The sequence below is a fragment of the Trachemys scripta genome, chromosome 12, assembly GCF_013100865.1.
Source record: "Trachemys scripta elegans isolate TJP31775 chromosome 12, CAS_Tse_1.0, whole genome shotgun sequence".
NCBI lineage: Eukaryota > Metazoa > Chordata > Testudines > Emydidae > Trachemys > Trachemys scripta.
In genome coordinates this window covers 32,647,000-32,661,271 of record NC_048309.1, presented here as the reverse complement: position 1 = coordinate 32,661,271, position 14,272 = coordinate 32,647,000, and the positions used below count along the sequence as shown (strand labels likewise).

The following is a 14,272-nucleotide window of genomic DNA, read 5'->3' as shown; positions in this document are numbered from 1 at the left end:
CGTGGGCTAAGCTCAAGAGCTTTTCTCTATACTTAGTTGGAACTACCAACTGTTTTGAGGATGCCAGTCCTCCTTGTGTCCACCAGAAAGGGTTTCCTTGTATAAGAGTCCTCCTTCTACAACAAACCTGGACCTATTAGAAGAGCTGAGAGGCGGTGGGTTGTTCTGTGACGCCGTCCAAGCTCACTTGAGGCTTTTATCCGCTTTCTGCTTTGCCTGGAACTGCTTCCTTGATGTTGGAGACATTAGTTCCTAGCTGGATTGTGGACTTGTCTTGGTCCCACTGGAAGCGATGCAGGTGATGCGGGTGTCTCCATCGATTGTGAACCGCTCTCCGCTGGTGCACTAGGTGGTATTTCAGGCTCCGGTTGAGCTTCTTGCACCAGTTTAGCTGCTGCTGGAGATATAGGCTCTGTGGGACCCTTTGGTGCTGGCTCCCCTGACTCTGGTGGGGTTGCAAGCACGGGCTCTGGTGCTGACTGCTCCACCAGTTCTGATCCTTAGGCTGGTTCTGGCTGGGTCCCAGGAACTGGATCTGTAACTGCTGCCATGGTCCGGGTCTGGGAATTCCTTCCTACAAGTTGATGCATGAAGGGGCATACGAATGTTTGGCATATGTGCCACTTAAATACCTTGCAACGCCAGCTATAACAGTGCCATGCAAACGCCTGTTCTCACTTTCGACTGACGTAAATAAGAATAAATGTAAACAAACTTGTTTGTCTGAGTGACTGGCTGAACAAGAAGGACTGAGTGGACCTGTAGGCTCTGAAGTTTTACACTGTTTTGCTTTTGAGTGCAGTTATGTAAAAAAAGTCTACATTTGTAACTTGCACTTTCACAATAAAGAGATTTCACTACAGAACTTGTATGAGGTGAATTGAAAAATACTATTTCTTTTGCTTATCTGGTTTTCAGTGCAAATATTTTTAATAAAAATAATAACATAAAGTAAGCACTGTGCACTTGTGTTCTGTTTTGTAAGTGAAATCAGTATATTTGAAAATGTAGAAAAACATCCACAAATATTTATAATAAATTTCAATTGGTATTTTATTATTGATTAATGGTGCAATTCAAACTGTAATTAATCACAACTAGTTTTTTAATCTAGTTAATTTATTTTGTGTTAATCGCTTGAGTTAACTGCAATTAATTGACAGCCCTATCTGGACCCTACTGTTACTTAATTAGTTACACTCCTGTCTTATGGAGCGATGGTCACCCAACGGCCTTCCAGTGTCATTGAGATGGGCCTGGCTGTGAGCCTTCTTCATGAGACACATATCCGGTGAAGGAGCATAGCCATATGTCTGCACCCCCAATAGATCCAAAAAATCCATTGGCCTTAAGCAGCTCCCCCCACCCCCACCCCCATCCTGCTGCTGGTTTTACTCTGGATACTCCCTTCTTGTAGATTTTGCAATCTCTTAATTGGCATCTGGCTTAGTAGGCAAATAGGCATCACTTGGTGAGGCACACAGTACACAACAGCCAAATGCTAGACAGGGAGCAGTCTATTCCCCCCGCCTGCAAGGGCCATGTCTGAGGTGTAACCTCCTGGGGACCTGCTTTCACTGCAAGGCTTTAAGATGCTCATTTCCAGTATGGCTACACAATGCCTTAAATATTACCCAGCAGCCATCCATGGCACAGTGCTGATGCCCAGGGGGGATTACTGGCTCTCGGGAAAGACCTCGCATGCCTCCCTTTGGTTGATTACTGTGCACACAGCTGTCCCGGGGCTCCCTGTAAAACCCTGTGCCCCCCTGTGAACGGCTCTTCAGCGTCTCTTCTCTCATTCATATTCAAAGTAACCAGCGAGCAGGTCACAGGCGCCCCGAAAAGCTGCAGCAATGTGCGGCTGGGCAGCACCACACACTGCAACGCCCCTGGGCGGCTTTGGGCAAGTCCCAGAGCCGCGGTTCCCCAGCTGGCCAATGGGACCCTGCCCAACCTCCCGGGGTGTTGAGAGGGTAAAGCCATTGCTGAGTGATGACGGGGGGCTGGCTACTGGGATAGCAAGACACCCCCCTCCAGAGCTTCCCCTCTCAGGGAAGAAAAGCGAGAGGAATGGGGCAGCATGGTCAGTATCTAGCTTTGACGAGTACTTGGTTCTGCTGCAACCCCGAACAGTCCCGCTCCCTGAGCCAGTGGGGCTGGGCGTGGATAGCGGAGCACCCGCGGGAGGAAGCGCTGCCTGTCCGGGGGATGGCGTTAGGGTAGCAGAGGCTGAAGACGCCCTGGAGAAGCCCCCTTAGCTAGTTATAAAAGGAGATTTTGCCTTCGGCTGCCAGTTTCTTGATGAGGGTGAGTTCAAAGCCAGCATTGTGCACGCCGGTCTTGTGGAAGGCTCCAGGGTAACGGTTCGCTTCCCAGTAGTGGTGCCAGTTCCCATTGTTGTCCGCACCGTAACCAAACACTGCCACCTGCATGCAAACAGGCGATGTCAGCAGAGCCCCACATGAATTGGGGGGTGGGAGGGAGGAGTGTCCCAGGGGTTAATATGAGCCAGGGCTGGCTCTAGGCACCAGCAAAACAAGCTGGTGCTTGGGGCGGCACATTTTTAGGGGCAGCAGGGCCGGCGCCAGAATGCTGCCCCTAAAAATGTGCCCCAGCTGCCCTAGCTCACCTCTGCTGCTGCTGCTGCCGCTCGCGCGCCATGGTGCGCGAAACAGCTAATTCGCACGCCGCTACTCACCCTCCCTCCCAGGCTCTCAAACCTGGGAGGGAGGTGGAGATCCTGAGTGGCCGCGGCGCACGAAACAGCTGATTCGCGCGCCGCTACTCCCCCTCCCTCCCAGGCTTGAGAGCCTGGGGGGAGGAGGCAAGGCTGGGGATTTGGGGAAGGGGCGGAGTAGAGGCGGGACCGGGGGTGGGGTAATTAAAAAATGGGGGGGGCAGCCAAAATTGTTTTTGCTTGGGGCGGCAAAAATCCTAGAGCCGGCCCTGGCTGGGGCTCACTGAGAGAGGGGTCATTTGAGGTATTTTATTATTTACATGTAATAAAAAGAAATAAAACAACATTTTTAATGGCTAAAACAAAATAAGAAATCCTCCCCCCATTCAAAAAATTATTTAAAAAAAGGCACAAGGCCCTAGCCGGTGAGCTCCCCAGGCCCCATGCTGTGCTCCTCGGGGACCACGCTGACCTGCCCAGGCCCCACGCTGAGCTATCCTGGTACTACGCTGAGCTTCCTGAGGACCACACTGAGCTACCCTGCTACCATGCTACGGTCCCCTGATATCATGCTGACCTGCCCAAGCCCCATGCTGAGCTGTCCAGGTACCACGCTGAGCTGCCCAGGTACCATGCTGCACTGCCCAGGCCCCACACAGCACTGCCCAGGTACCACACTGAGCTGCCCAGGCACCATGCTGCACTGCCCGGGTACCACGTTGCACTGCCTGGATACCATGCTGAGCTCCCCTGATAGCATGTTGAGCTGCCCAGGTACCACACTGGCCTGCTCAGGTACCACGCTGACCTGCTCAGGTACCACACTGACCTGCCCGGGTACCCTGCTGACCTGCCCGGGTACCATGCTGACCTGCTGCTAAAGGGAAGCTTCTCTTATGGATCGTAACTGGTTAAAAGACAGGAAACAAAAGATAGGGCAAAATGACCAGTTTTCAGAATGGAGAGAGGTAAATAGTGGTGTTCCTCAGGGGTCTGTACTGGGACCAGGCCTATTCAACATATTCATACATGATCTGGAAAAAGGGGTAAACAGTGAGGTGCCAAAATTTGCAGATGATACAAAACTACTCAAGGTAGTTAAGTCTAACACTGACTGTGAAGAGTTACAAAGGGATCTCACAAAACTGGGTGACTGGAAACAAAATGGCAGATGAAATTCAATGTTGATAAATGCAAAATAATATACATTGGAAAACAGAATCCCAACTACACATATAAAATGATGGGGTCTAAATTAGCTGTTACCACTCAAGAAAGAAATCTTGGAGTCATTGTGGATAGTTCTCTGAAAACATCTGCTCAATGTGCAGTGGCAGTCAAAAAAGTAAACAGAATGTTGGGAGATCATTAGGAAAGTGATAGAAAATATCATAATGCCTCTATATGGGCAGGGATGGTGTCCCTAGCCTCTGTTTGCCAGAAGCTGTGAACGGGTGACGGGGGATGGATCACTTGATGATTACTTGTTCTGTTCATTCTCTCTGGAGCACCTGGCATTGGCCACTGTCGGAAGACAGGATACTGGGCTAGATGGACCTTTGATCTGACCCAGTGTGGCTGTTCTTATGGACTTATGCATGGGTACCATGCTGAGCTGCCCTGGTACCATGCTGTGTTGACCTGGTACCATGCTGCAATTTGGGGCAGAGGCGAGCAGGGACACCAAGGGGGCCTACGGGCAGCCAGCTGCAGCAAGGGTGGTGTATGAGCTGGCTGCCTATGGTTTCAGCATGGAGGCTGAACCTGGCATCTGCTCCAGACTCCTCTGATCATAGCGTCTGGACAACATCTGTCTCCAACTTTTCCTGCCCTCATCACAGGCCAAGGGCATTGGCCCCACCCACTTGGACACTTACCTGATCACAGGTGTGCAAGGCAAAGAGCAATGCTGTGAGGCCAGTGGATGGATACCTCCCATGGTGCTGTGTCCACTTGTCATGGATGTATTTGAGAAAGGCAGGGTTCAAGATTAGCACCTGAGAGGAGGAGAACAGAACAGGGCCAATGCTATGAGATTCTGTCATCATCCTACCCAGTACCAAGAGGCCATGCCCGGAAGGCGCAGACCTACCCCTGCTCACTGCTGACACTCCTGTGTTCATCACTGTCCTGGAAGGGCTAGAGAATATCACAGTGAGAGCCCGTCTGGGACTGTGTGCACAGGGCTGGACACTTGTTGATGGGGCAGAGATTAGTACCTAGAAAGGGTGAACTTAGCTCCCATCAGGGCAGGAGCTCTATTGGATTAGTCTGCTCTGCTCTGAGATGAATGGCGCATCCTGGGTCTTGGCACGCTGCGGGCAGTACGTACCACCCGGTGCACAGCAGGAGAACACGCGCCACAGGGGCAGCCCACTCCTGAGAGCCTTCTGGGACACTGTAACCAGTTGTTGCCGGAAATGGCCAGGCCTGGGAATGCTACTCTTGGCATGCCAGGAGGATCTGGCAGAGCTCTCTTGCCCTTTGCTGTTTCCGAGCAGCGTCAGGAGCTTGGAGCTCTGCACTGGCTAGCTAGGAAAGATGGAGAGCTCCTGCAGCCAGTTCTGAGGAACACGGTCTATGAGGCTGGACTGGTTTGTCGCCTGAACGACTGGATTCCTAGTGTGTCTCAGGGATCCCAGAGCACAACTGGCCATCAGGCCTTTAACATGCTGGAAGCCACTTTACAAGCACCTGCACCAGACTCTAATGTACAGACTTTGTGTCGCCAGCTTCCCACGCAAGCGGGTTCCATGGTTAGTCCTTGGCCACTTGATCAAAGTTTACGGAAATTCTTAGACCCCCCCCCCCCCCCTTAAAGCAGTGTCAGGAAACTGTAAATGTCTGGCAATGTAACCATAAGGGCCTCTGATAACCGTCCTCCCCACAGACTGGCCATCCTCTACCCAGAGTCGGGAAGCAAATGTCCAGCACATGAGGTGGCTGGTGCTGGCTGTGTCCCCAGCCAGCCCTTACCTTGCTTCTGTCGGCTTCAATGAACTGTTTGACTCTTGTGTACGTGCTACAAAGGAAGAGGAAGCATGGTCAGTGGAAAGTGGTGTCTTCCGTACCATATGCATGGCTTTCTTCTGGCCCCACCCATGACTTCTACAATCCACCAGGGATGAGGCTAATGCCTGCGCAGACCTTCTTGGGAGCTGAATGGCTGCCTCCTCATCGGTGCGTCTGCTGGAGCTGCTGTCTCCTTGGCGCCATGCACTGACCTCAGCTCAGGAGCCAGGATGCCTTTCAGCACAATGCCATTAAGCCACTGAGCCAGCCCCTGGGCGCTGTGGAGCGTGTCTGAACACCAGTGCTGGAGCCATCAGCCATGAGACATGGCCCTTCCCCAAGGTCTGTACAAATGTTCTCACCCTGTCTAACCTGCTTCAGATCTGCCCTGTCCTTCGCCACCCTCTGGGGTTCAGTGAACCAAGCAAACATCATGTCTGGTGTGTGCCCCAGCCTGAGGGGGAGGAGCCCCTGAGCCTATCAACCTCCCAAGGGAGCCACTGAGCCCCCTCAAGGGACAAGGCAGGAGCAATCTAGCTTCCCAGAGCAAAGCCCCCATCCTGGGGGGAGGGGCAGCGCCAGTGTCCTGGGGACCCTCCATCCCTCATCCTAGGGTGGGGTCATCCTTCTGGGGGGCCTCCCGAGTTCCCTCTCCTTGGAGAAAGGGGTGAATCAGCTTCCATAAGTCAATGGAGCCTGGGCACCACCTAAGCCCCATCTCATGTGGGGATTTGTGCTGTGGGCACACTGGAGCCCACTGCCCCCTGGGATGAGCCAGCACCCCCAGAGCCCCCTCAGGCGTTGCATCTTGGGGAGACCCCAGAGACTGCTCAACCTCCACCAGAGGCAAATGAGCCATGCCCATCTGGAGCCTCCTGCCTGGGACACTTCCCTCAAAGGATCCCCCCGAGCAGATCAGGCCCCATGCTCACTAGCGCAGCTCGCCTGTGGAGAAGGCACTTGTCACCCATTTCAGGTCCAGTGGTTTAAAGGGGACAAGCACCAGGTGGACCCCAGGCGGGAGGTCCACAGCGCTCTCTGGGTACATAAAGCGGTGCGTTGTCCTCGTGCCGACATCCTCCTCGAACCCAGCAGTCTGCGCCCTGTTCATCCTGGGGGCACGAGGAGAGAGCGTGGCTCAGTCTGCTGTAGCATGCCCGGCCATACATGCTGGGACCCTGCACTCCCAGCCTCTCAGGGACCCTTCCTGGCCAGCTGGGTGGGGATGGGGCTCAGAGCCTGCTCTGGCCAGCTGGGTTAGGATGGGGATCAGGGCTCGCCCTGGCCAGCTGAGCGAGGATGGAGACCGGGGCTCGCCCTGGCCAGCTGGGCGGAGATGGGGCTCGGGGCCTGCCCTGGCCAGCTGGGCGGGGATGGGGCTCGGGGCCCGCCTTGGCCAGCTGGGCGGGGATGGGGCTCAGGGCCCGCGCTGGCCAGCTGGGTGGGGGATGGGGATCGGGGCCTAAGTTCCCTCTAAGCTGTGTGGCCATGCGACCGTGCAAAAGCCTATTAAGCACCGCACAGGAGCTCAAGGCTGTGGCAGGGAGAGATTCCTCTCCCCTAACCCCGGACCCAACCCAGCCCAGCCACAGACCTGCCACGGGCAGGGGAGACATGCCCCTCCCTTGGCCCAACCCGGCTCCGGCCTGGACCTGCCGCGAGCAGGGGAGAGGTGCCCCTCCCCCAGCCTCAACCCAGCCCCAGTCCAAGTGCTGCTGCCGGGAGATAGAGCTGCGGGGAGTTCTCTCTCCCCGTCACAGCCCCAGGACAGCCTGCACCCCCACCTGGAGCCCTCACCATGCCCCCCCCAACCATCTGCCCCAGCCCTGAGCCCCTCATCCCTGGCCCCATCCCAGAGCTCACGCCCCTAGCCGGCTGGGTGGGGGATGGGGCTTGGGGCCCGCTGTGGCTGGCTGGGTGTGGATGGGGCTCAGGGCTCACTCTGGCCAGATGAGGGCTCAGGGCCTGCCCTGGCTGGGAGGGAAGGATGGGGTATGGTTATTGCTATGGCTGGGAGGATGAGCTGGGGCAAGAGAGCCATCCTGGCCAGCAGGGAATGGGGGGGCTCGGAACTGTCTGTCGTCGTGGCCGGTGCTCACTGGGGCTGCTAGCCCAAGCTGGCTGGTTTTTTATTTTCAGATGTAGCCCCAGAGCTGTGCCCCGCTCTCCTCCAGCAGCTCCCAGATGAGCTGAGGGAAGACAGTGGGCGATGGTGATACAGATTCCAGGGAGTGCCTCCTACACGGCCTGGGAACTCCTTCCCGCCCAATGACCAGGTGGCTCTCATCAGCCTGGCTGCAGCACCAGGTGCCTCCTCACTGCTTGTTGGGAGGGAACAGCGCCGTGAGACACCCCCGGGGCAGGACAGGGTCCCAGGTTCATCTGCGCCTTTGCTGGGGCTCCATCCCAGGCCTGTGGGCAGAGATTTACTCTGCTCGACCAGAGTGGCTGCAGGGGGCCGGGCCCATTGGAGAGGTGGCTGGAGAGCAGGGGGTGAGCCAGCTCTGTCCCACTCACCTCAGAACCCAGTGGTGGGAGTCGATCTCTCGCCCGTAGTGGGAGCCCCTCAGGCGCCCGGAGTTCCCTACCACTGCACACGTCCTGCAGCGGGAGGGGTCCCAAGCATCCACCATTGGGGATGGGAGAATGTCAAACATTTGCTGGATTATTCCCTGGAGCTGGGCACGGCTCTTCGAGCCCTGCAGCTTCTAAAGGAAGAAGAACAAAGATAGGGCATGTCTGTGGTGCCACCAAGCCCAATGCCCAGCAGGGTGGTAGGGCCTGGGGGCTGGGCAAGGGCAGGCAATGCCTTCTCTGCAGGGGCCAGAAGAGCTGTGAGCCCAACCCCGCTGTGCTCAGAGGGCACACAGCACATCCCAGCTCCTGCTCTGTGACACCCCCTTTTTGCAGTCCTCCCCACCCTGCCTGCGCAACTTTGCCTAGGGCTGTCCCAACCTCCCTGCCAGCAGAGCTCTGCTGGCCACACGGGTGCATCTCCACTAGGTGTGTTGGTGTAATGAAGTTGGGAATTTCTGAATAATTTGTATGACCCTGGTGTGTGCCTCAGTTTACCTGATACATTGCATAGTTACCCAATAGGGGACAAGGATTAAGTTTGCTCTCAGGGCAGACTAAGGGTCACAGGTGTCGACTTTCCAAAGTTTCCCCAACCCGCCCCACCTCTTCCCATCCACACTCCACCCCCACCCCACCTCTTCCTGCCCAGTTCTGCCCCCTCCCCTGAGTGTGCCACATCCTCACTCCTCCCCCACCCCAGCCTCCCTGCATCCTGTGAAACAGCTGATCGTGGTGGGGGGGAAGGAGAGGGAGGTGCTCCACCCTCTGGTGGGTGGGAGGTGCTGGGAGGTGGGGAGGATCGATGGGGGGCTGCCGGTGCATGCTCAGCACCCACCCACCACTTTTTCCCTGTGGGTGCTCCAGCCCCAGAGCACCCACGGAGTCAGCGCCTATGCTAAGGGACATAGGTCTGGGTGGACTGACGCATCATTAAGGAACTGGTTGAAATTCACCCAGTTCAACAACAGGGCCAGAAAAAACAATGCAAGCTCCAGTGCCTCCTGGATTTCGCTGCCTCTCGGCAGGGCAATCAGGCAGAGAGCCCAGTTGAAGACCGAAGGACTGGAAGGTGGGCAGTGGGGCTTCTGGGGGACGCTGGGAGTTCTCTCACCTGGGAACTGACACAAAAGGTCAAATTGAGAGAGAGACAGAGACTGAAAATAGGGTTCACTACAGCATGGCTGGGGCTCTGGGCTGACCAGACTGGACTGTGCTAAGCTTCACTTTGTGCTAACCTAAGGACTTCCCATGCTGTGTGCCAGGGGACTAATAAACCCAACTGGTTTGAAACCCCTGTTTGAGTGTCCCTGTAAATACTTTGTGAGGTGTGTTAATCCCTGCAGAGTGGACAAGTCTCTCCCAGGAATCTGTCTCAGTTGGACTCACTGAACAGAGCTCACAGTATGAAGCAGGAGTACTGCAGCCCCAGAGGTTCCATCTTAGGAGGCAGTGAGACTGGGTGGCCTACCCTGAGGGAAGAGTGAGACCCCTGGGGATCTGGCACATCAAAGGGTTCCTCCAAGAGACTGTTCTAAAGCTGGGGGTGTAGCACTGAGCTTGTGGCTCCATGAGGTAGCTAACACACAGTCCCATCCTGATGCAGACCAGGTCAGCTGAGCTAACAGGCCAAGTTAACACCGATGGGGAGCCCAGACTTCCCTCGATCTGTGATCTTGTGGGAACACTCCAAACAGCCTGGCCTTCCCTTGAGTGTAAGTGTCCTAGTGAACACAAGGCCAGAGAGTGCAAGCTCAGCTCATGGGCCCCTGGCTGCTCACTGCAGCTCCCACTCTCTGGGCTCCCAGAATTGCTCCTGGCAGAGCTAAGCACAGCTGTACAGGCAGCTGCAGGTGTCAGAGCAGGGAGCTGCAGGCAGTGGACAGAAGCAGCCAGCAGGGACTTGGGAGGGGCCAGCTGAGCAGCTTGCCCTGCAGACCAGAACTGCCGGTAGGCGTGCTGGTCGCTGCCCTTTTCTATCCCAACCTCCTCTTCCCAGAGGGATCCATGTGGGGGTGAGAGGAGCACAGAACAGGCTCTCTGCGTGGGCAGCTGCTTGGGGAATGTGAAAGCACCCTGGCCCGGCCCTATGCCCCCAATCTGGGAGCACAGCAGCAGGGGCAAGCACCCATCCCCACTAGTCTCTGCTGGCCTCTTCAGCTGCTACAGCCTGTCTCCTGGGACCAGTCCTACGAAGAAGCCAGCCCTTTGTTTACTACCCACCCGTGCCATGGTGCCATGCCCCAGTCTACTGCTTTGCCCTTGCCGCAATGCTCTGAGGGGCCCAAGGGTGGGCTCTGCTGCCAACGGCCACAGTAGGAGGTGCCTGCATTGGTTTAATTGCTGTGATTCTGTAACTCACCAGCCACCACAACAGAACGTCTGGGGCGATCTTGGAGGTGTGCACCGTCAGCAGGGGATTTATCGCTGAGTCGTACCGTTCATTAAACCAGGCTGAGCTGCTGAGCTCCACAATACATCTGGCACAGCCACAGGGCTTGGCCTCTGAGACAGACAGAGGCCGCAGCATGTCTCCAAGCCTCCAGGAAGAGCCAGAATGCCCCAGGTACAAGGACTGATGAACCTGCCACAGGACAAGCACTGTGCACAGGGCTGCAGCAGCCCACAACTTCCTCCAGTGCTGCATCCTTCACTCCACCAGCTCCTCCCTGCAGAACTTCAGTGGGTCCGTTCCATGGGGAGGGGGCCCATGTGGGCTGTTCAGGGTCACTGCCTGTGGGTTCCTGGGCCCCGTCGTAGTTTCCCTGCTCTTACGGGATGAACAGGAGCCTTTCCTGGGTAGCTGCAGATCCCCAAGAACAGAAGGAAGGGACAGGCATGTCCAGCACACACAGGAGCCACTGGAGGTTTCCAGCCCTGATTCCCAAGTTAGCATTAGCACCAGTCCCCCATAGCTCTGTGCAGGGGACAGCTTCTTCCAGGCTTTGGCTCTCTCTGTCCCAGCCTGAAACAGACCAGATAACGAGTATCAGTACAGATTACAGTGCCAGGGGAGAGTCTTGCAGTGACTTGCCATCACTCAGGACAGAGTCTGACAGCACTGACTAGGCCGAGGACAGGAGGAGGTGATACCTGTATGGTCTGCAGTGGAGTTACACTGGAGCTGGACTGGGTGGGAGGATCACACCACAACTGGCACTGATTCTGTGCCAAGATAGTGCAGAACTGAGGCTGCAGTTTTCAAACTTTGGAACCAAAAGTTGCGCACCTCAATCCAGAGGAAAGCTTCCAGCGCTGTGGGCAAGTGAGGTGGAGGCACAGTTCCTGTGAGAGACTTATAAACCCTCCTGTTCATCTATGTCATAGCCACATCTGTGGGTAGGTCATCACTATGGGACCTAGCTGAGCTACAGGGGCAGAGCTAAGGTGGTTTGAATGTTCCGGCTTTCATGTGTTTCTTTCTGTAATTAAAATGCTCCAATATGTTTTTCTAAGTAATGTAAATGTATTTGTAATTTATTGTTACGGTAATGGCCGGCGGGGAGAGCGGAGCCCTGGCCGAGCTCTCCGCCCTCCTCCCGGGGCTCCGGCCGCCAGCGGAGCCGCAGCGGGCTCGCTGCCCTCCCCCCGGCTCTCCGGCTGGTCGGGGAGAGCGGCCGGCGGCCCGGCTCGGCGCCCTCCCCTGCCGCGCTGGGGGGTGAGGGGGGGGAGGGGCGGAGGCTTTTTTTGCCTTGGGTGGCAAAAAAGCCAGAGTCAGCCCTGGTAAGTAGATCAGGAAATGTCTAGGAAGACACGATTAGGTTTATCTCTTTTTATTTCTTTATGGCTTGTGGATTCCTCTGTGCTAACCCCAGGTGCGTTTGTTTTGCTTGTAATCTTTAAGCTGGACCTCAAGAAAACTATTCTTGATGCTTAATCGTCGTAATTGTTTTTTTTTAACCTAGCAAAAGCCTAAGTTCCCAGATGTATTTTCTCTCTTTTTTTATTAATAAAATTTATCTTTTTTAAGAATAGAATTGATTTGTGTGTCTTAAGAGGTTTGTGCACATGCTGTGTAATTAGCTGGTGGCAACAGCTGATTTCCTTTTTTTTCCCTTTCTCAGCTCTTCCCCGGAGGGGGGGTGAAAGGGCTTGAGGGAACCCCACAGGAAGGAATTCCCAAGTGAGCCTTCCTGGGCTCTCAAAGGGGTTCTGCACTTGGGTGGTGGCAGCATCTACCCATCCAAGGTCAGAGAAAAGCTGTAAGCTTGGGAGTTTAATACAAGCCCGGAGTGGCCAGTATTAATTTTTAGAATCCTTGCGGGCCCCACTTCTGCACTCGGAATAACAGAGTGGGAATCAGCCTTGATAGAGGCAATACAATTTCCAGGCACATGGATTGCCAGTGCAGGGTTCTGGGGGGTTCCATGGTATCATAGAGGTTAAGGCCAGAAGGAACCTCCTGCAGGTCACTAAATATCACCCACTACATAAAGGATGTGGACAAATTGGAGAGAGTCCAGCAGAGAGCAATGAAAATGATTAGGGGGCTGGGGCACGTTACTTATGAGGAGAGGCTGAGGGATCTGGGATTATTTAGTCTGCAGAAGAGAAGAGTGAGGGGGGATTTGATAGCAGCCTTCAGCTACCTGAGAGGGGTTCCAAAGAGGATGGAGCTAGTCTGATCTCAGTGGTGGCAGATGACAGAACAAAGAGTGATGGTCTCAAGTTGCAGTGGGGGAGGTCTAGGTTGGATATTAGGAAAAACTATTTCACTAGGAGCGTGGTGAAGCACTGGAATGGGTTACCTAGGAAGGTGGTAGAATCTCCATCTGTAGAGGTTTTTAAGGCCTGGCTAGACAATGCCCTGGCTGGGAAGATTTAGTTGGTGTTAGTCCTGCTTTGAGCAGGGGGCTGGACTAGATGACCTCCTGAGGGCCCTTCCAACCCTAATCTTCTATGATTCTATGATCCTGGTACCCCTGGTTTGAGCCCCAAGACTTGAACTAGACCAAAGCATTTCAGTCCTCAGGAGACTAAGCTGTTGTGTGTAAAAAGCAGCAAATGGGAGCAGCTGAGGGGGTGAGGACTTGTTCCTAGGGAGCTCTAGACTCTAAAGGCCTTGCCCTCCCTCCATCTGCCCGGCGCAAAGGGAGCCGACCCTTCCCCAGCTGCACTTAGCCACGCCACGGGCCTGGGTGAAGACCAAGCAAACGCTGCTCCTCTGAGGAAAGATGCAGTCAGTGGAGAGCCAACATGGGGTGGCCGCCTCATGCAGCCCTGGTGGCTGATTTAAAACAACAAAAAGCCGACCCAGGCTGGAGGCGCCGCATCCAGGAACCTGCTCCCCACCTGAGCGAGCGGGACAGTCTCCCTGCCCCTCCCCCCAGTCCGCCAAGATGCTGGGCATGCCGGCAGGGCCCGTGTGCTGGCACATGGCCCCTGCGGACTGCGTTACAAAGACGCTGCTGTGCCAGAGCAGAATGTAGGCCCCGTACTTGTGCTGCTGCACACTCACCTGGGGGGGAGGGGGAGCACCTCACCCGGCGGCACTAAGACGTGAAGATGACAAGTGAGCGTCCCAGCCTCAGAGGCTGCGGGGGGGCTTCAGCATGCCCCTTGCAGCCCCCAGCACTCTCCCTGCTCGCTCACTGCGCTGGGCGGGGAGCACACTTCCGTTCTCTGAACAGGAACTATTTGTGCAGAGCACAGGGGATATCTGCAGCCCAGAAGCCTGATAACAGCTCAGCCCTGTGGAAATGGCCTAAGGAACATGCGCATTGAGGTCTGACTGACAGCATCCCAGGGCTACCAGAGCAGGGCAGGAGAGCTTGTGCTGGGCTGAGTGACTCACTGGGGGGTTTGGGGAGCCATTACTACAGGTGCTTTCCTAGCCACCCCTCAGAGTGGGTTCTGGGACTGCCACACAGCTCCCATGGAGCAACCCTGCACAGGCCTGGCCTCCCCTGGCACCCTCAGGGAGGGAGAAGCCAGAAGACCCTGCAAAGCCACATGGCTCTCAGCCCCTTGGCTGCATGGACCCATGCAGCAGGGCTCCCCAGACAG

The 14,272-nt window shown here is 55.6% G+C and overlaps 1 protein-coding gene across 1 annotated transcript; it reads right to left on the bottom strand.

Annotated features, from left to right (window-relative positions):
• Window positions 1-1,035: 1,035 nt before the first annotated feature.
• On the bottom strand, window positions 1,036-13,915 carry LOC117886222 (CMP-N-acetylneuraminate-beta-galactosamide-alpha-2,3-sialyltransferase 2-like). The gene is made up of 7 exons (XM_034787886.1): window positions 13,725-13,915; window positions 10,629-11,231; window positions 8,210-8,400; window positions 6,625-6,804; window positions 5,657-5,702; window positions 4,558-4,677; window positions 1,036-2,429 (listed from the first exon to the last, which is right to left on the bottom strand). Exons 2-7 carry the CDS (start codon window positions 10,911-10,913, stop codon window positions 2,262-2,264), a joined length of 990 nt encoding a protein of 329 aa, XP_034643777.1. The 5' UTR covers window positions 10,914-11,231; window positions 13,725-13,915; the 3' UTR covers window positions 1,036-2,261.
• Between the last annotated feature and the right edge of the window lie 357 nt (window positions 13,916-14,272).